Below are 21,852 nucleotides of genomic sequence, written 5' to 3'. Positions count from 1 at the left end.
CACACACAGACCACCGGTCATCACACACCGGTCATCACACACAGACCACCGGTCATCACACACTGGTCATCACACACAGACCACCGGTCATCACACACCGGTCATCACACACAGACCACCGGTCACCACACACAGACCACCGGTCATCACACACTGGTCATCACACACAGACCACCGGTCATCACACACTGGTCATCACACACAGACCACCGGTCATCACACACAGACCACAGGTCATCACACACAGACCACTGGTCATCACACACCGGTCATCACACACAGACCACCGGTCACCACACACTGGTCACCACACACAGACCACCGGTCATCACACACAGACCACCGGTCACCACACACAGACCACCGATCACCACACACTGGTCATCACACACTGGTCATCACACACAGACCACTGGTCATCACACACAGACCACCGATAACCACACTGGTCATCACACACCGGTCATCACAAACAGACCACCGGTCATCACACACAGACCAACGGTCATCACACACAGACCACTGGTCATCACACACCGGTCATCACACACAGACCACTGGTCATCACACACAGACCACCGGTCACCACACACTGGTCATCACACACAGACCACCGGTCACCACACACCGGTCATCACACACAGACCACCGGTCATCACACACCGGTCATCACACACAGACCACCGGTCATCACACACTGGTCATCACACACAGACCACCGGTCATCACACACCGGTCATCACACACAGACCACCGGTCACCACACACAGACCACCGGTCATCACACACTGGTCATCACACACAGACCACCGGTCATCACACACTGGTCATCACACACAGACCACCGGTCATCACACACAGACCACAGGTCATCACACACAGACCACTGGTCATCACACACCGGTCATCACACACAGACCACCGGTCACCACACACTGGTCACCACACACAGACCACCGGTCATCACACACAGACCACCGGTCACCACACACAGACCACCGATCACCACACACTGGTCATCACACACTGGTCATCACACACAGACCACTGGTCATCACACACAGACCACCGATAACCACACTGGTCATCACACACCGGTCATCACAAACAGACCACCGGTCATCACACACAGACCAACGGTCATCACACACAGACCACTGGTCATCACACACCGGTCATCACACACAGACCACTGGTCATCACACACAGACCACCGGTCACCACACACTGGTCATCACACACAGACCACCGGTCACCACACACCGGTCATCACACACAGACCACTGGTCATCACACACAGATCACCGGTCACCACACACCGGTCATCTCACACAGACCACTGGTCATCACACACAGACCACCGGTCACCACACACCGGTCATCACACACAGACCACTGGTCATCACACACAGACCACCGGTCACCACACACTGGTCATCACACACAGACCACTGGTCATCACACACTGGTCATCACACACAGACCACCGGTCATCACACGCTGGTCATCACACACAGACCACCGGTCACCACACACTGGTCATCACACACCGACCACCGATCACCACACACTGGTCATCACACACAGACCACTGGTCATCACACACAGACCACCAGTCACCACACACTGGTCATCACACACAGACCACTGGTCATCACACACTGGTCATCACACACAGACCACCGGTCATCACACGCTGGTCATCACACACAGACCACCGGTCACCACACACTGGTCATCACACACAGACCACCGATCACCACACTGGTCATCACACACCGGTCATCACACACAGACCACTGGTCATCACACACAGACCACCGATCACCACACTGGTCATCACACACCGGTCATCACACACAGACCACTGGTCATCACATACAGACCACCGATCACCACACACTGGTCATCACACACAGACCACCGGTCATCACACACAGACCACCGGTCATCACACACCGGTCATCACACACAGACCACCGGTCATCACACACTGACCACCGGTCACCACACTGGTCATCACACACTGGTCATCACACACAGACCACCGATCACCACACTGGTCATCACACACCGGTCATCACACACAGACCACTGGTCATCACACACAGACCACCGATCACCACACACTGGTCATCACACACAGACCACCAGTCATCACACACTGACCACCGGTCACCACACACCGGTCATCACACACAGACCACTGGTCATCACACACCGGTCATCACACACAGACCACTGGTCATCACACACCGGTCATCACACACAGACCACCGGTCATCACACACTGACCACCGGTCACCACACACCGGTCATCACACACAGACCACTGGTCATCACACACCGGTCATCACACACAGACCACTGGTCATCACACACAGACCACCGGTCATCACACACCAGTCATCACACACAGACCACCGGTCATTACTCACTGGTCCTCACTCACAGACCACCGGTCATCACACACTGACCACCGGTCATCACACACAGACCACCGGTCATCACACACTGGTCATCACACACAGACCACCGGTCATCACACACTGGTCATCACACACAGACCACTGGTCATCACACACAGACCACCGATCACCACACACTGGTCATCACACACAGACCACCGGTCATCACACACCGGTCATCACACACAGACCACTGGTCATCACACACAGACCACCGGTCATCACACACCAGTCATCACACACAGACCACCAGTCATCACACACCGGTCATCACACACAGACCACCGGTCATCACACACTGACCACCGGTCACCACACACCGGTCATCACACACAGACCACTGGTCATCACACACCGGTCATCACACACAGACCACTGGTCATCACACACAGACCACCGGTCATCACACACCAGTCATCACACACAGACCACCGGTCATCACTCACTGGTCCTCACTCACAGACCACCGGTCATCACACACTGACCACCGGTCATCACACACAGACCACCGGTCATCACACACTGGTCATCACACACAGACCACCGGTCATCACACACTGGTCATCACACACAGACCACTGGTCATCACACACAGACCACCGATCACCACACACTGGTCATCACACACAGACCACCGGTCATCACACACAGATCACCGATCACCACACACTGGTCATCACACACAGACCACCGGTCATCACACACTGACCACCGGTCATCACACACAGCCCACCGGTCATCACACACCGGTCATCACACACAGACCACCGGTCATCACACACCGGTCATCACACACAGACCACCGGTCACCACACACTGGTCATCACTCACAGACCACCGGTCATCACACACTGACCACCGGTCATCACACACAGACCACCGGTCATCACACACCGGTCATCACACACAGACCACCGATCACCACACACTGGTCATCACTCACAGACCACCGGTCATCACACACTGACCACCGGTCATCACACACAGACCACCGGTCATCACACTGGTCATCACACACAGACCACCGGTCATCACACACTGGTCATCACACACAGACCACCGGTCATCACACACAGACCACCGATCACCACACACTGGTCATCACTCACAGACCACCGGTCATCACACACTGACCACCGGTCATCACACACAGACCACCGGTCATCACACTGGTCATCACACACAGACCACCGGTCATCACACACTGGTCATCACACACAGACCACCGGTCATCACACACAGACCACCGATCACCACACACTGGTCATCACTCACAGACCACCAGTCATCACACACTGACCACCGGTCATCACACACAGACCACCGGTCATCACACTGGTCATCACACACAGACCACCGGTCATCACACACTGGTCATCACACACAGACCACCGGTCATCACACACCGGTCATCACACACAGACCACCGGTCATCACACTGGTCATCACACACAGACCACCGGTCATCACACACCGGTCATCACACACAGACCACCGGTCATCACACACTGGTCATCACACACAGATCCAGTGATCGCTCTGAAGCTGAGCTGAGATTATCTGCTGTACAGACTCTGGAGCTCCGTCTGGTTTTATAGCCTCATAGTCACATATTCACTGTGTTCAGACTGTGTTTTCAATAGACAAGCGGTCTTACTTTTCACATTCAGATTAAAACAATATATCTTCTTGCAGCTGAATTTAAATTCATGACCGGTCTTGAAGAGGAAAAAAATGAGCTGACTAGCTTTTTAAGACTAGTCTAAGCAGTTTATACACTGGTCCCTGATCTACTCTGATCTCAGACCAGGATGTGAATGTTTCTTACCTTCAGTCCGGTTCCCAGAACAATCACATCAAACTCCGGCATCCTGACGCCCTGCGAGCGAATCCCAACACACTCTTCAGCCAACTGTGTGATTATTATATTATCCTATACTCATAATCCTCGCCTTATGTGAGGGTCACACACACACACACACACACACACACACACACACACACACACACACACACACACACACACACACACACACACACACACACACACACACACAGTCTGTCTGCAGGAGTGTCCAAACACTTGAAATTTACACACATTTGCTACTTTTGCCATTTTCAGCCTTTAATAACCTGCTGAAAAAAACAATACATACATAGCAGAACTTATAATGGTTTTACTGGTTATAATGAGACTTTCTACATCCTAATGGAATATGTCCCAAAACACACTACAGAAAACCATTTTTAATGGTTAAAAGCTAATGGTTTGTAATGTTTGTAATGGTATTTGTAGTGGAAACCATTCAAATTTTCTATCAGTTTTTTCTTCAGCACTGTAACAATAAAACACAGTACATACCTGTAATAAAACAAAGTTTCTTATTATTTCTAAAAATATATAGATGATAGTATATGGCTTTTAACTGAATTGTTTGACAATGTATGACTACATTTCCCAGCATGCTCCACGCCAGACTAGTTTAGCCAGTCAGGTTTTGAGTCTTATTTAGCCTGGACATGTAGCAGGTGTTTATAGTCTGTCTGTGTCCAGGTCTGGGTGGTGTTCAATAGACATTTCTTATTGATTGTGTTCGGCTGGAAGTCTTTTCTCTAAAGCAGAGCGGAGAGGATGATTTTTGAGCCTTTAAAAGATAAGTGAAATCCTCTAAAAATAGATCAAAATTAAGATTTTTCATTTACATTGAATCATTTAGCAGATGCTTTTATCCAAAGCGACTTACAAATGAGAACAATGGAAGCAGTCAGGTCAACAAGAGAACATCAACAGTACACAAGTGCCATGACAAGTCTCAGTTAGTCTAGTATAGAACGCATAGCCAGGTTTTTTTTTTTTTTTTATAAATGAAAAGACAAGAAAAGGAAAAGTGCTAGTGTTAGTTGGTTAAGTGCTGTAAGAAAAGATGAGTCTTTAGATGTTTCTTGAAAATGAGTAAAGACTCAGCTGTACGAATTGAGATTGGGAGGTCATTCCACCAGCTGGGCACAGTCCAGGAAAAGGTCCTTGAGAGTGATTTTGAACTTCTCTGGGATGGTACCACAAGGCGTCGATCACTTGCAGAGCGCAAACTTCTGGAGGGCACATAAGATTTAACCAGTGAGTTTAGGTATGTTGGTGCCGTACCAGTGGTCATCTTTTAGGCTAGCATCAGTACCTTGAATTTGATGCGAGCAGCTACTGGTAGCCAGTGTAACCTGATGAGAAGAGGAGTAACGTGAGCTTTTTTTGGCTCATTGAAGACAACCCTCGCTGCTGCATTCTGGATCAATTGCAGAGGCTTGACAGTACATGCAGGAAGAGCCAGGAGAGCATTACAATAGTCCAGTCTGGAGAGAACAAGAGCTTGGACAAGAAGTTGGGTTGCTTGCTCTGACAGGAAGGGTCTAATCTTCCTAATGTTGTATAAGGCAAACCTGCAGGACCGGGTAGTTGTAGCAATGTGGTCTGTGATGCTTAACTGATGATCCATCACAACTCCTAGGTTTCTAGCTGTCCTCGAAGGAGTAATGGTTGATGAGCCCAGCTGTATAGAGAAGTTGTGATGAAGCAATGGGTTAGCTGGAATCACCAGGAGTTCTGTCTTCGTAAGGTTAAGCTGAAGGTGATGGTCATTCATCCAGCTAGAGATGTCACTCAGACAGGCTGAAATGCGAGCAGCTACCGTCGGGTCATCTGGTTGGAATGAGAGGTTGAGTTGGGTGTCATCAGCGTAGCAGTGATAAGAAAAGCCATGCTTCTGAATGACAGATCTTAATGATGTCATGTAGATGGAGAAGAGAAGTGGTCCAAGTACTGAGCCTTGAGGAACCCCAGTAGCAAGGTGGTGTGACTTTGAAACATCACCCCTCCAAGACACACATTTTGCTTAGAACTAGAACAAATGGGTGTCTTAATTTGTTTTCCATTTGAACTAAGACCTCCTTGTCACATATTGGTTCTTGTTTTAAGCAGAAGCTGGCTTCATTTTGTTCGGTTTCTCAGAAGACAAGACTTCACATCTTCTGTCATTTTGCTTCTCCAGTAAGTGTATCTTGATGGAAGAATTTGTCATATATCTGTTAAATTTTTTACTGTTATTTTAATAAATCCCCATGGCAACACCGTTCATGATATCCAGAATACGCTCACAGTTTAAGTTTCTCAGAGTTTTTTAATTATGTTGTTAAAGTTTGGTGTAAATTCCATGAGGAACAATATGAAAATACTGTGTTAGAGAATAAATGCACCCATAAAGGGAAAAGCCTCATTATTAAATCCCATGGGAGAATCTCTCCACAGGAACATTATTTGCAGGATCTGTGTGTGATGTTTATTTTCTACTGAAGGTGTGTGAAATAAAGGGCGGATCCTCAAGGCAGGAGAAACACAAAGCAGCAAACGTGTCTTATAAAGGCTTTAATACACAAACATACCAAATTTTCTGATTGAGAAAGACAAAAGAATGCATTTCAAGTCTGGTCCGCGGCGTGCAGCACACCCTGGTCCTGATGCGCTGTTTCTCCAAGTCGCTGTTGCATATTTGTGTGTTCGCGTGCGTTAAATACTGACATAAACTCTCAACACTAGGTGAACTGATTCAGTTAAAAGGAATAAAAGTCTGTCTACAGCAGCAGGCACTTGTTGTTCTTCTTGCCCTTGCGGGCCTGCAGCGCCGCCCTGGTGGCCATCTCGAACACCTCCCGCACGCCGTCCTTGGACTTGGCGGAGCACTCCATGTATCCGAAGGCACAGATGCGGTTGGCCATGTCCCGGCCCTCCTCCGGCTTGACGGGCTCCTGCGGGAGAGACCAAACCAAACCGCTTTATAAACCAACACAGTAGAGAAGACACCGCTTCAGACCTCTTATGCTCCAGGGTCACATATACATAATAAACTGAGTTAGTTTTACTATTGTTATTGAAACCTGAAGAATGGGCTTTCAAAATAAAAGTCCCACATGTTCAGCCAGTAAGTACAGTTAGATCGGTCTCTAATGTAGATGCTAGTGCTAGCGGGAGCTACGCACCTGCTTCATCTTAATGAGCTCGCGGCGCGTGTGTTCGTCGTTGCGCAGGTCCTTCTTGTTGCCCACCAGAATTATGGGGACATTGGGGCAGAAATGCTTGACCTCCGGAGTCCATTTCTCAGGAATGTTCTCTGCGGGGTGAGAGGTCAGAGGTCAGTGCGCGTGAGGCTAGCGTGAGCGCGGTGTTAGCACGAGACTCACCCAGGCTGTCGGGGCTGTCGATGGAGAAGCACATGAGGATGACGTCGGTGTCTGGGTACGAGAGCGGTCGCAGCCGGTCGTAGTCCTCCTGACCCGCCGTGTCCCACAGCGCTAGCTCCACCTGGAACACACGCGCTAACGTTAGCACAGCGCTAACACACCTCGCAGCCTCACGAAGCGCTCGCTGCTTACCTGCTTGCCGTCCACCTCGATGTCGGCTACATAGTTCTCGAAGACGGTGGGCACGTAGACCTCGGGGAACTGGTCTTTACTGAAGACGATGAGCAGACAGGTCTTCCCACACGCACCGTCTCCAACGATCACCAGCTTCTTACGGATCGCCGCCATTCCTGCGCCGCGTTATAAACCCCGCGAGACCAGAGAACCGCTCCACTCGCTGGAGCACAACAAACATCACATGATCACAATCAGGGAATCAGCTGACCGTTATACTGATATATATTAGGGCTTAATCACATTCAAAATGAAAGTTTGTTTACATACTGTGTGTTTGTGTACTTTGTGTATATATATTAATACATAGGGTGTAAAATTAACACTCGCCAAGCTCCAAACCAGAGTAAAGATCAGTGTTGGCGAGTCAGTGTCAGTAAATAATATTACTATTGTTTTGCATTAATAAGTGCAGTTATTAGCACTTTTAAAAACATTAGTAATTCTAATCAAGCATGTCCAATTTGGCAAAAGTTACATGATTTACTGATTTGCACGTGAAATTATAATTTTTTTTGAGAAACCTCGCTGGAAAGGGGGCAGAATGGGGCACAATAATCATTTTATCTTGATTATTGTATTTTCATAATCTTCGGTGGCCAAAATCTAAATCAGCCCCAAACACACACGTATACATACATGTGTGTGTGTGTGTGTATATATATATATATAGTTGATAAAGAGAGTGACCCGAGTCTTCAGTAAGAGCTTCACATAAACATGAAAACATCATATATACTAATCCACTATTAAAGATGAATAGAAACGTTTTAGCTGCGTTTACATTGAATTTAAAAATAAAACATAAAACAAAATTAAAACAAAATCATTTTAGTAATTTAAAGGGTAATACAGTAAAAGTGACTAACAGGTCCATGCTGTCACGACTTGTGCTTTTAAAAGTTTAAATATATTTGTATGATGCGAAGCTAACAGGCTAATTCACAAGCGGAAGTGCGCGAGTCTCGTCAGTAAGACATTTAAACCCCCAAACATGGAACTCTTTCAGTCGACATTAGTTTAATAACAGTCGCTGATCTCTCAGCAAAAGCGTAATGAAGAGAAAGCCGCATTAAATTCGAGCTCACCTTCAGTTCAACTCGGATCGAGTTTTCCGGGTCGCTTCTGTGCGCGCGCCGGAAGCCATACACAACCAGCCAAGATGGCGATTGAACAACAACCCGTCAAAATAAGAGTCCTAGGCGGAAGTGTCAAAACAAGAGTCCTCAGCGGACGCGTCAAGAGTCCTCGCAGTTCTCTTCCCAGCAGTTAATTTACAGTTTTTCTCAATCGATTTGACACATATTTCCAATCTCAGGCCACTATTCTCAAAATAGTGAACACGGAGTGATCTGAGAACTTAACAATGATTGTCCTAAACAGATTTTACGTTTTCATTCATTTCATACAAATTACAAATCATGAAAATAATTTTCTCAAAACCCTCAGATGTTTTCGCAATAGTTAATACACACACACACACACACACACATACACACACACACACACACACACACACACACAAAGGCCAGTGCGAGAAAACAATTGTTGTGGAACTCCATGTCAAGTTTACTTTATTCACATTAAACATCGGATGACGTGATTATTTTCTCTTTAATATAGATGATGCTGAGTCATTAATAAGTCGTGTCCAAAAAATATTATTGTGTACCAATTTACTTTTGTCACCGATGTAGTCTGCGCTGTTAGCGATTCTAACAGGCGTTTTATACAGGCGTTTACCTAGCTTGTTTAATAACGTCTTACACACTCATGGTGTACGCATATACAAGTCTTGTACGTTAGATTAGATTAGTGCGGGTACGCATTTAGATTTTCCCGCGTTCACTATGATTTAGTTGGTTTCAGTGGCGGCTCGTCGGGTGAGGCAGGGGAGGCACAGTTCCCCCAAATTTTGAGGTGAAAATGAGGAAGATTTAATGTTAATAAAATTCATTATTTATTTCAGTTCATGTCTCAGAATGTATATATTTTTGTTTGTAATTTCACAGTTGTAATACCATCACACGAAAGCTCCGCTTTTCTATCGCGAATGTGCCGAATCTGCTGATGTAATTAAAACCGCTAAGTGAAAGAGAAGGGGAGGGGGAGGCCAGGGGAACCAATCAGCATCGAGTGTTCACTTTCAGCGCTGAGGAGTGCTGAGAAAAGTAACATCATAGAGGAGGCTAGCCTTCCTTCTGGAATATCAACCAACCATCATAGAGACATAAATTACGTGCTATTAGTTTGAACCTGTTTTTATTCAGTCTATGGTTTGAACGTCTCCCGGAGCGGCTGGGCTGATAATTTACCAAGTATTTATAATGAGCAACGATATTGAATATATTTTCTTTATGGTTTCTGACTAAAAGCTGCCAAAAAGCCATTTTAAAGTGGTTAAGCAAATAATAATAATAATAATAACAATTGGCAGGGATCCCCAGACCAATACAATTAGTTTGCCTCCTCTATTTTAAAATTCACGAGCCACCACTGGTCAGTTTATTTCATTTAATATAGTTAATCTAATATAACATCATACTGAAAGTGCAGTTCTTCTCCAGATATTAGCATAACAAATGTGATTTAGATTTTTATAAAAATGTAATAAACAAGAAGTTAATATTAAGTGCATTTTAGGCACCATATTGCCTGTTTTAGCTCTTTCACCAACGAAAAAATTTGAAAACTAAGCTACAGTAGTAACAGCACTAATTGTGTCTTTGAGAAACACACTGAGGAGGTGTTTCCTAACTGAATGAATCCACCTTTTGAACAAATCAGTCATTGACGTAATAAATTGTTATTTTTTTGTTTTTTCCCTGTCTTTCACGTCTATACGGATCTCACTATACAGTTGTGTGAGGGTGTGTGTCTAAGAGTGTGTATGCCTTCATTTTGCTAGGCATGGAAAATGTTTTTATATATGCATGTTTTAATTATAACTGTGAAGCAACAAAATTGCTATTAAATGTGCTATATAAATAAATAAAAGTTGAAGTTAAGTTCAAATTCCATTGTATTTTGGTGGCTTGATTGTGTAAACAACTTAAAAAACATTGCAAAAAAAAAATAGTTTTGAAGAATGTTTTCGTCAATTTAGTCAGCTTTTTCATTGAACCAGAAAGAAACTTTGAGAAGAAGGATAATGGAACGGTCTCCATGCAATAGTAAGGCTTTCCTCTCTGTACCCATATTCTTAAGTACAATTTAGCCTGTTTTATTGGTGTCCCCTTCAAAACTTGCTCGTGAGAAATGTTATGTTTATTGTCCCCCCCAACATTTAGATGAAATTTTCGCCCCTGAATACAACCAACCAAAAATTGTTATATATTGTGATGAACGCTGGAGATTTGTCTTCCTGGTGTGGTTCGGCTCATCTGAAACTTTCTGCGGCACATTTCATTGATGGCCTGAAGGAAGAGATAATTGATCTCACCTGGAGTGAGGAGATTTAAGGAGAGTGAGAGAAGCGGAGAGGAGGCAGCACGGGACTGGCTTGTCGCGCTCGGGAATGAAAAGGGGACGTTTTGTGTTGCTCGAGACCGTTAGGGTTTGTCCGGCAACGAAGATAGCTAGCTAGACCGACCTGTGTAGTTAGATAATAGTGGGGCTGGGGGGTAGGAGCGCTGGCCACATGTTCCAGGAGCGGTTAAAAGCCTTGCTGTCCAAAGAGACCTCTTTTTTTTTGTCCAAAGACACTTTATAAGTTCCGAAGAGAGCTGTGATGGCCAAAGAGGACTAATTCAGGCCAGAACCAGTGATTAATTGCCGTGATTGTGGGGATGGGAACAACGCTAAGGAGAGCGCGTGCTGTTCTGGACTGCCTGGCACGGCTGATTCCTTTCCCTAGACCCCGGGTCGGGGTCTTGTGTCGTGGAAACAGGGAAGTGTTCTATATTTTAATTATCATTGTGAGCATGTGTAAGTGAGTGTGTATGTTGTATTTTAAGATTGAGGTTTACGGCCATTATAATTCGTGTATGCTGGACTAGGGACGTGCTGATTTTCCACTTAAAAACTTGATTGCTGTGTGATCACGATTTATATTGTGCTGTGCTGGTCTGAGGTTAACCACTAGAGTGCAGTGGAGTGACGTGTTTGTAGTTTCACTTGTGTATCGCCGTTTTTCCTAGTGAGCGTAATGAGTTGATGTTTGATGAACTAAATGCTGTTTCACATTATGACTACTTTTCTAAATTGAACATTGTCAATAAAATAATACTTTCCATTGAAGCCTGTGGTGTGGTGTACCCTCTGTCCTCCATTGAAATCTAATTAAACCTCTTTACCAAAAAAAAAAACCCTACGTATGTAACCACGGTTCCCTGAATAGGGAACGAGATGCTGCGGTGACATCACCGTATGGGAACACTCCTCGGTGTGACGAATGTCTGAAGCCCTATACCATCCCGCCAATCCTATTGGCCAAATAGCACTTGGCACCACCCTACGCATGCATACGCATCGTAGACCTGAGTGCCGCGCTATTCCGCTCCGATTTCATGAACTGAAGAAATGCTATCAAGGTACGGAACGGCCTGGAACGCAGCATCTCGTTCCCTATTCAGAGAACCGTGGTTACATACGTAACCGAGATGTTCCCTTTCATAGGTCACTTCGATGCTGCGGTGACGTCACCGTAAGGGAACCCTATACCATCACACCTGACGTACCTGATAGTTGGAATCCAAGGAAAGCATCTGCTCAAGCGGACAGAACCCGGGAGCCAGGAGCCATCCTCACATCCAGACTGTAAAACTTGACAAAAGTGCTCGGTGAGGAACATCCTGCCGCAGCACAGACATCATATATAGAAGAACCACTGAGAAAGCTTGCGATGAAGCCACTGCTCTCGTGGAATAAGCTCTAACTCCTGAGGGCGAAGCGAGTCCGCGAGCCTCATAGGCTAAAGATATAGTCTCCACCAGCCAATGGGACATGCGCTGCTTTGTGACAGCATGGCCTCTATTTTGTGTCCTAACAGACAAGCTGGTCGGACTCACGCCATGGAGCTGTTCAATCAACATAAGTCTTCAGCGCTCTGACAGGGCAAAGACTCAGATCTCCTGACCCCGCCTCTACAGAGGGTAAAGCCTCCAAGACCACTTGTTGAATGTGAAAAGGGTTCGAAGCGACCTAGGGACATAATTAGGCCTCGGTCGCAGCAATACTTTCACAGAGCCTGGTGCAAATTCCATGCATGAGGGCGAAACAGAAAAAGCCTGTAAATCCCCAACTCTCGAGGGAGGATAAAGCCACACCGGGACATATTAACTCACTCCGCTCAGAAGCCACGCCCACAACTTCCATAGATCTGGCCTTGGTGCCAAATCATTCCCTGTGCTTGCGATAGTAAGTCCTGTCTGAGGGGAATCTCCTTGGAGAGCCCGCTAACAGACTGACCAGGTCTGCAAACCACGGTTGTGTGGGCCATCACTAAGCCACCAGCAGCAGCTGCTCCACTCTGTCCAGCCGTATCCTGGATAACACCGCTGGAATAGATGAATCGGGGGGAAAGCATACAAGCTGGTTCTGGGCCAATTGTGAGCTAACGCATCCAAGCCTAGTGGCGATGGAGGGCATAGGGAGAACCACAGCGGGTAATGCGTAGTCATGCTCAACACAAATAAGTCCACTCTTGCTTCTCAAAATATTTGCCATAAAAGGCTCACCGTTTGGGGGTGCAACCTCCATTCCCCCTGCTCCAGAGTCTGTCTGGATAGCAAAACCACTCCGAAGTTCAAACGTCCAGGGACATGAACCGCTCGGATCGACAGAAATCTGTTCTGAGACCAAAGAAGAATATTTCTCGCCAGCCTGCACAGGGGGCGAGAGCATAATCCTCCTTGATGATTCAGATACGACACAACCACTATGTTGTCTTACCTGAGTAGTACATGATGGCTGATCAGCAGATTCGAGAAATACTGGAGAGCTAGAAAAAACAGTAATTCCAGTAATTCCAACCTGTTTATATGCCAACTGCGTTGTGTCGCTGTCCATACTCCGTGAGCTCGGCGCACTTGACAAACAGCTCCCCAGCCGGTCAAAGACGCGCCCGTCGTGACAGTCTCTCAGGAAGCACAAATCCCCAGCCGAACTCCAGCTAGAAGGAATTCGGTTGACATCCATTGTCTTTTTGACATAACACACCTCTGTGTCACCGAAATCGTCCGATGCGGAAGACAACGGGGTGAAATGTTCTGGCTTGTCGTCCACCACTGAAAAGGGCACATATGAAGTAAGCCCAGACGGATTACAGGGGATGCCGCTGCCATTAGACCTAAAAGTCTGAGGCACAAACTCACCGTCACTGTGCGACCCACTTTGAAGTGACGCACGCATGCCGCGAGAGACTGAGAGCGCGGGAGAGATAGTCTCAGGTGGCGCTCGACCGTTAACATCCCCGTCATAGAACGATTCACTGCTCGGGCAGTATGTTTGGTAGCACTTAGCGCCAAATCTGTTGCCCCCGCAGCTTTTTCACAGCCTCCGGTTGTAATATCTTTCTCGTTAAGAACTGCCATAAGTGAAGTAAATTTGCTGAGATAAGACGTGACTCGACACGCCTTCGACGAGACTTTAGGCCGCGGCCAAGTTCAGCGCAATTCGTTTGGCTAGAGAGAGAGTTCACAGCGACATCGCTGTATAACAGCAGTCCGCCATGTCAGCAATGGTGGCGAAACCCGTGGCGTTTGTGACGTGCACTGATTAAGGCTGCTTCCAGGACCTCGAAACCTCTTGGTGGAGGTCCGTGAAGAAGGGTGGCGGCTCACGGGGGGGGGGGATAGTTTATCCACCACGCGGGTTACCACTTGTCCGCGCGGAGGGAGAGAACCGCATGTGCCGGCCAGAGCCTACTCTGAGTCCGAAGCCGCGGTGGACAAACATAGTTTGAAAAAGCAAATCTGCTGATTAACACGCTCGAGTGGGGGAGAGCGAGCAAAGTGGAAAAACTCCAGTGCATCACTGTATTCATAGTCAAAGCCGCACAAATCGCCCCAAACCACCACCTCGTGCGGCGCCTCGGCGACCGCAGAAGCGTAACGGTGGGAGTTAGATGCGAGGCGACCTATAGAAAATACACTCCAGAGCGCAGGTTCTTTTTTACTGTAGCCGTAGGCTATCACGGAGAGAACATGTAGAGAGGGTGCTAACGAACCTCTCATGGTGCCTCCTCGTGATAAACCCATTATACAGCTCTTACCTTTCATTGACTCATCGCTTCCGCGAAGAGGAGTTAAACACTGCTCGAAGAAAAAACTGCTGAGAACGCGAGATGGTTTCCTTAGGGCACAGATGATTCGCTTTCCTGAAGGAATGAAATCTGAGCGAAATAGCGCGTGGCACTCAGGTATACGATGCGTACGCATGCGTAGGGTGGTGCCAAGCGCTATTTGGCCAATAGGATTGGCGGGATGGTATAGGGCTTCAGACATTCGTCACACTGAGGGGTGTTCCCATACAGTGATATATATGGTGTTTCTCTAATCAAAAACCATCAAAGTTGGCAGGAGAGTGCAGCAGCGATTTAACTTTAGGCAAAAGGCCTAAAGCGAAACATTCAAGAGCTCCTGGTATTCTGTAATACCGGTATGTAAGTGACTTAAAACAAAGTCCTTTCAGGCAAGTCGTGCCACTCAGCCGCCATCTTGGCAACGCCTCCGGGCAGCTATTTCAGAATAACAAGACCAGCTCCTATGTAAATGAATGGGCAGAGATTCAGAACTGCACTTTCACTGGTCACCGGGACATAAAAACAGCATGTATAGAAACGGCAGTGAAATATGATAAAAATCGCTGAAAAATTTTTATGACTTTGCCCCAAAATAAGGTTTAAAACACCTTTTTTCCCACAGGTTATACCTTTACTACGCATGCGCAAGGGTTCCTCAACTGTGCGCATACGTCAGTGGAACCAGACGATAGGCTTAAATGTTTCCCGGCTTGACTGTTAAAAGCAGATGATTGGCTTTCCAGTGGGAGGGGCGGGACATGTACATTTACATTTACATTTAATCATTTAGCAGACGCTTTTATCCAAAGCGACTTACAAATGAGAACAATAGAAGCAGTCAGGTCAACTAGAGAACAACAACAGCATACAAGTGCCATGACAAGTCTCAGTTAGTCTAGTATAGAACGCACAGGTAGATTTTTTTTTTTTTTAATAAAATTAAAAGACAAGAAAAGGAAAAGTGCTAGTGTTAGTTGGTTAAGTGCAGGCGAAAAAGATGAGTCTTTAGCTGTTTTATGAAAATGAGTAAAGACTCAGCTGTACGAATTGAGATTGGGAGGTCATTCCACCAGCTGGGCACAGTCCAGGAAAAGGTCCGTGAGAGTGATTTTGAACTTCTTTGTGATGGTACCACAAGGCGTCGATCACTTGCAGAGCGCAAACTTCTGGAGGGCACATAAGATTTAACTAATGAGTTTAGGTAAGTTGGTGCCGTGCCAGTGGTCGTCTTGTAGGCTAGCATCAGTACCTTGAATTTAATGCGAGCAGCTACTGGTAGCCAGTGTAACCTGATGAGAAGAGGAGTAACGTGAGCTTTTTCTGGCTCATTGAAGACAACCCTCGCTGCTGTATTCTGGATCAATTGCAGAGGCTTGACAGTACATGCAGGAAGGCCCGCCAGGAGAGCATTACAATAGTCCAGTCTGGAGAGAACAAGAGCTTGGACAAGAAGTTGGGTTGCTTGCTCTGACAGGAAGGGTCTAATCTTCCTAATGTTGTACAACCCGAATTCCGGAAAAGTTGGGACGTTTTTTAAATTATAATAAAATGAAAACTAAAGGAATTTCAAATCACATGAGCCAACATTTTATTCACAATAGAACATAGATAACGTAGCAAATGTTTAAACTGAGAAATTTTACACTTTTATCCACTTAATTAGCTCATTTAAAATTTAATGCCTGCTACAGGTCTCAAAAAAGTTGGCACAGGGGCAACAAATGGCTAAAAAAGCAAGCAGTTTTGAAAAGATTCAGCTGGGAGAACATCTAGTTAATTGATATCAGGTCTGTAACATGATTAGCTATAAAAGCTTTGTCTTAGAGAAGCAGAGTCTCTCAGAAGTAAAGATGGGCAGAGGCTCTCCAATCTGTGAAAGACTGCGTAAAAAAATTTTGGAAAACTTTAAAAACAATGTTCCTCAACGTCAAATTGCAAAGGCTTTGCAAATCTCATCATCTACAGTGCATAACATCATCAAAAGATTCAGAGAAACTGGAGAAATCTCTGTGCGTAAGGGACAAGGCCGGAGAACTTTATTGGATGCCCGTGGTCTTCGGGCTCTCAGACGACACTGCATCACTCATCGGCATGATTGTGTCAATGACATTACTAAATGGGCCCAGGAATACTTTCAGAAACCACTGTCGGTAAACACAATCCGCCGTGCCATCAGCAGATGCCAACTAAAGCTCTATCATGCAAAAAGGAAGCCATATGTGAACATGGTCCGGAAGCGCCGTCGTGTCCTGTGGGCCAAGGCTCATTTAAAATGGACTATTTCAAAGTGGAATAGTGTTTTATGGTCAGACGAGTCCAAATTTGACATTCTTGTTTGGAAATCACGGACGCCGTGTCCTCCGGGCTAAAGAGGAGGGAGACCTTCCAGCATGTTATCAGCGTTCAGTTCAAAAGCCAGCATCTCTGATGATATGGGGGTGCATAAGTGCATACGGTATGGGTAGCTTGCATGTTTTGGAAGGCTCTGTGAATGCTGAAAGGTATAGAAAGGTTTTAGAGCAACATATGCTTCCCTCCAAACAACGTCTATTTCAGGGAAGGCCTTGTTTATTTCAGCAGGACAATGTCAAACCACATACTGCAGCTATAACAACAGCATGGCTTCGTCGTAGAAGAGTCCGGGTGCTAACCTGGCCTGCCTGCAGTCCAGATCTTTCACCCATAGAGAACATTTGGCGCATCATTAAACGAAAAATACGTCAAAGACGACCACGAACTCTTCAGCAGCTGGAAATCTATATAAGGCAAGAATGGGACCAAATTCCAACAGCAAAACTCCAGCAACTCATAGCCTCAATGCCCAGACGTCTTCAAACTGTTTTGAAAAGAAAAGGAGATGCTACACCATGGTAAACATGCCCCATCCCAACTATTTTGAGACCTGTAGCAGAAATCAAAATTGAAATGAGCTCATTTTGTGCATAAAATTGTAAACTTTCTCAGTTTAAACATTTGCTATGTTATCTATGTTCTATTGTGAATAAAATATTGGCTTATGTGATTTGAAAGTCTTTTAGTTTTCATTTTATTAAAATTTAAAAAACGTCCCAACTTTTCCGGAATTCGGGTTGTATAAGGCAAACCTGCAGGACCGGGTAGTTGTAGCAATGTGGTCGGTGAAGCTTAACTGATGATCCATCACAACTCCTAGGTTTCTAGCTGTCCTCGAAGGAGTAATGGTTGATGAGCCCAGCTGTATAGAGAAAATGTGATGAAGCAATGGGTTAGCTGGAATCACCAGGAGTTCTGTCTTCGTAAGGTTAAGCTGAAGGTGATGGTCATTCATCCAGCTAGAGATGTCACTCAGACAGGCTGAAATGCGAGCAGCTACCGTCGGCTCATCTGGTTGGAATGAGAGGTAGAGTTGGGTGTCATCAGCGTAGCAGTGATAAGAAAAGCCATGCTTCTGAATGACAGATCCTAATGATGTCATGTAGATGGAGAAGAGAAGTGGTCCAAGTACTGAGCCTTGAGGAACCCCAGTAGCAAGGTGGTGTGACTTTGAAACATCACCCCTCCAAGACACACTGAAGGATCTGTCAGAGAGGTAGGACTTAACCCACAGGAGTGCTGTTCCAGAGATGCCCATCTTTCTGAGGGTGGACAGGAGAATCTGGTGATTAACAGTGTCAAAAGCAGCAGAAAGGTCCAGTAAGATGAGTACAGAGGATTTTGAAGCTGCTCTTGCTAGTCGCAGGGCTTCAGTAACCAAGAGCAGAGCAGTCTCAGTTGAGTGGCCACTTTTGAAGCCAGATTGGTTGCTGTCCAGGAGGTTGTTCTGTACAAGGAACATAGAAAACTGGTTGAACACAGCTCGCTCAAGTGTCTTTGCAATGAATGGAAGAAGGGATACCGGTCTGTAGTTTTCAAGAAGCGCTGGATTTAGAGATGGTTTCTTGAGCAGTGGGCTTACCCGAGCCTGCTTGAATGCTGAGGGAAATGTTCCAGACTGAAGAGAGGAGTTGATAACGTGAGTAAGTGAAGGTATGACTGAAGAAGAGATTGCTTGAAGGAGGTGAGTGGGGATCGGATCAAGTGGACAAGTAGTAGGATGATTGGACAGGAGAAGTTTGGAGACGTCCATCTCTGAGAGTGGGGAGAAGGAGGAGAAAGAGTGTGCGTCGGTCATTGTGAAGTTGTCCTCAGTCTGCGGTGTGGAGAATTGGTCACTGATGGATCTTGTCTTATTTGTGAAGAAAACTGCAAAGTCGTCCGCTGTAAGAGTCGATGGAGCAGGTGGTGGCGGCGGATTAAGAAGAGAAGAGAAAGTCTTGAAGAGTGTCCGAGCGTCACAACAGCTGTTAATTTTGTTGTGGTAGTAGGATGTTTTAGCCGTGAAGACATTTGCAGAGAAGGAAGAGAGGAGAGACTGAAACACACTGAGGTCTGTAGAGTTTCTTGATTTCTGCCATTTCCTCTCTGCAGACCTGAGTTTAGAGTGATGTTCACGGAGAACCTCAGACAGCCAGGGGGCAGATGGGGCGGTGCGTGCTGGTCTAGACAACAGTGGGCAAAAGTTGTCCCAGCAAGATGTCAAAGTGGAGCAAAGAGTGTCCGTAGCGCTGTTCGTGTCCAGAGCAGAGAACTGAGAGAGTGCAGGAAGCAAGGATGAAACCACAGAAGATAGGCGAGATGGAGAGAGTGAGCGTAGGTTTCGTCGAAAGGTGACCTGCGTTGGAGTGTGAGGCACTTCAGGAGTAAGTGCTAGGTTAGCAGTAATGAGGAAGTGGTCTGAGGTGTGCAGTGGAGGAACAGAAGGATTGTCCACATAGCAACAGCGCGTGTAGATGAGGTCCAGTTGGTTGCCTGATTTGTGAGTCGCTGTAGTAGACACTAGCTTGAGATAGGCCGTAGGTTTGTCAGACAGGCCTGTCAGACAGGGACATGTGCACACAACCGCCATCTTTACCGTTACGGCTTTTTCCTTATATAGTTGAATTGAGGATTGAGGAAGTGGCATGTCTCTTATAAACTGTCTCTGCTTAAAATTAATTTGTTGTTCAGTGAACTGTCATATGAAATCGCAGTCACATTTTCAATCGTGCTGTAATGTTGCTCAACGGTATCATGTTATTAAAAACTCCAAATTTGTTTTAACTAACTTTGTTAACACTGTTAACTCACTTTGTGTTTGCTGTGCTCATTTGTTTCAATTTCTCCTGGTGAGGGAGTAGTGCCTCGTTAGCGTAATTAGTATGCACTTTCGGTCGTCATTGAGACTAAAGAATGCAGAATTATTATCGCGTTTTGGTGATTGTTATTAGCATTTTAATAGGGCGAGGTTACTTGTCCGATCGGGCAAGTAAAATTCTCTTTCATTTGGCCATTTAAAAAATCCACTTGTTGAAGTCGAACCCCGTGACGTGTGTTTAGACTGCTTCAGTCTTTACGACTCCTCCGTTGTATTGCGTCAATGGAGAGGTAAGTCAGTTCTTCCTCGTTTTTTTGTCCATTAAATTCATAGTTAATGATGTTATGCATTGCAGTGAGGGTGATCTCATTTGTACCCCCCTAAAAAAATGAAATGCCCGTCCGTGAATTTGTGTCTGGCAGGGTCTGTATATATATATATATACTCCCTGTTGAAGAATTTCTATAAACATGTATTTTCATTGGCATATTTTGTGCGCCTGCAGCCATAGGCGGAAATCGCGGGGGGGTCGAGGGGGTCCGGACCCCCGCATCTGAGGGTTGTCCACCCCTAAAATATAATTGAAATATGTGTATTGTAAATAATATAATGATATATAGTTAAACTAATTGTTTAAGTAGTAAAACAATAAAAATGCAAACTGAGCAACAACAAAAGAAGTTTTAAACATCTCGAGTTCCCCCTGCTTTGCCTCACAGTGCTTTGGTCCACTGCCTGCTCCCCTTTTACCTCACCACCACTGACACACACACATACACACACACACACACAAAGTCCGTGCGAGAAAACAATTGTTGTGGAACTCCATAAGTCGAGTTTACTTTATTCACATTAAACATCGGATGACGTGATTATTTTCTCTTTAATATAGATGATGCTGAGTCATTAATAAGTCGTGTCCAAAAAATATTATTGTGTACCAATTTACTTTTGTCACCGATGTAGTCTGCGCTGTTAGCGATTCTAACAGGCGTTTTATACAGGCTTTTACCTAGCTTGTTTAATAACGTCTTACACACTCATGGTGTACGCATATACAAGTCTTGTACGTTAGATTAGATTAGTGCGGGTACGCATTTAGATTTTCCCGCGTTCACTATGATTTAGTTGGTTTCAGTGGCGGCTCGTCGGGTGAGGCAGGGGAGGCACAGTTCCCCCAAATTTTGAGGTGAAAATGAGGAAGATTTAATGTTAATAAAATTAATTATTCATTTCAGTTCATGTCTCAGAATGTATATATTTTTGTTTGTAATTTCAAAGTTGAAATACCATCACACGAAAGCTCCGCTTTTCTATCGCGAATGTGCCGAATCTGCTGATGTAATTAAAACCGCTAAGTGAAAGAGAAGGGGAGGGGGAGGCCAGGGGAACCAATCAGCATCGAGTGTTCACTTTCAGCGCTGAGGAGTGCTGAGAAAAGTAACATCCTAGAGGAGGCTAGCCTCCCTTCTGGAATATCAACCAACCATCATAGAGACATAAATTAGTGCTATTAGTTTGAACCT

The 21,852-nt window shown here is 45.8% G+C and overlaps 2 protein-coding genes across 3 annotated transcripts in view; both read right to left on the bottom strand.

Moving 5' to 3' along the window:
• The window catches only part of zgc:112334 (uncharacterized protein LOC619199 homolog), a 31,871-nt gene extending 27,441 nt beyond the window's left edge, over positions 1–4,430 (bottom strand). The window contains exon 1 of the mRNA XM_059504352.1: positions 4,297–4,430. Within this exon, the coding sequence (XP_059360335.1) occupies positions 4,297–4,338 (42 nt within the window). The 5' untranslated portion in view covers positions 4,339–4,430. The remainder of the gene's footprint in view (positions 1–4,296) is intronic.
• Positions 4,431–6,870: 2,440 nt separating this feature from the next.
• On the bottom strand, positions 6,871–20,342 carry LOC132098199 (transforming protein RhoA-like). Of its 2 annotated transcripts, none has more exons than XM_059504396.1 (5): positions 20,320–20,342; positions 7,890–8,094; positions 7,698–7,818; positions 7,497–7,627; positions 6,871–7,265 (listed from the first exon to the last, which is right to left on the bottom strand). In XM_059504396.1, the coding sequence occupies exons 2-5, from the start codon at positions 8,043–8,045 to the stop codon at positions 7,092–7,094; spliced, it is 582 nt and encodes a 193-aa protein (XP_059360379.1). In that variant the 5' UTR covers positions 8,046–8,094; positions 20,320–20,342; the 3' UTR covers positions 6,871–7,091. The 2 variants fall into 2 exon arrangements, with proteins under 2 accessions (XP_059360379.1, XP_059360378.1); XM_059504395.1 differs by lacking the exon at positions 20,320–20,342 and adding an exon at positions 9,020–9,177.
• Between the last annotated feature and the right edge of the window lie 1,510 nt (positions 20,343–21,852).

The sequence above is a fragment of the Carassius carassius genome, chromosome 21, assembly GCF_963082965.1.
Source record: "Carassius carassius chromosome 21, fCarCar2.1, whole genome shotgun sequence".
Classification (NCBI taxonomy): Eukaryota; Metazoa; Chordata; class Actinopteri; order Cypriniformes; family Cyprinidae; genus Carassius; species Carassius carassius.
Note: the sequence above shows the minus strand (reverse complement) of the source record. Positions and strands in the feature narration are given on the sequence as shown.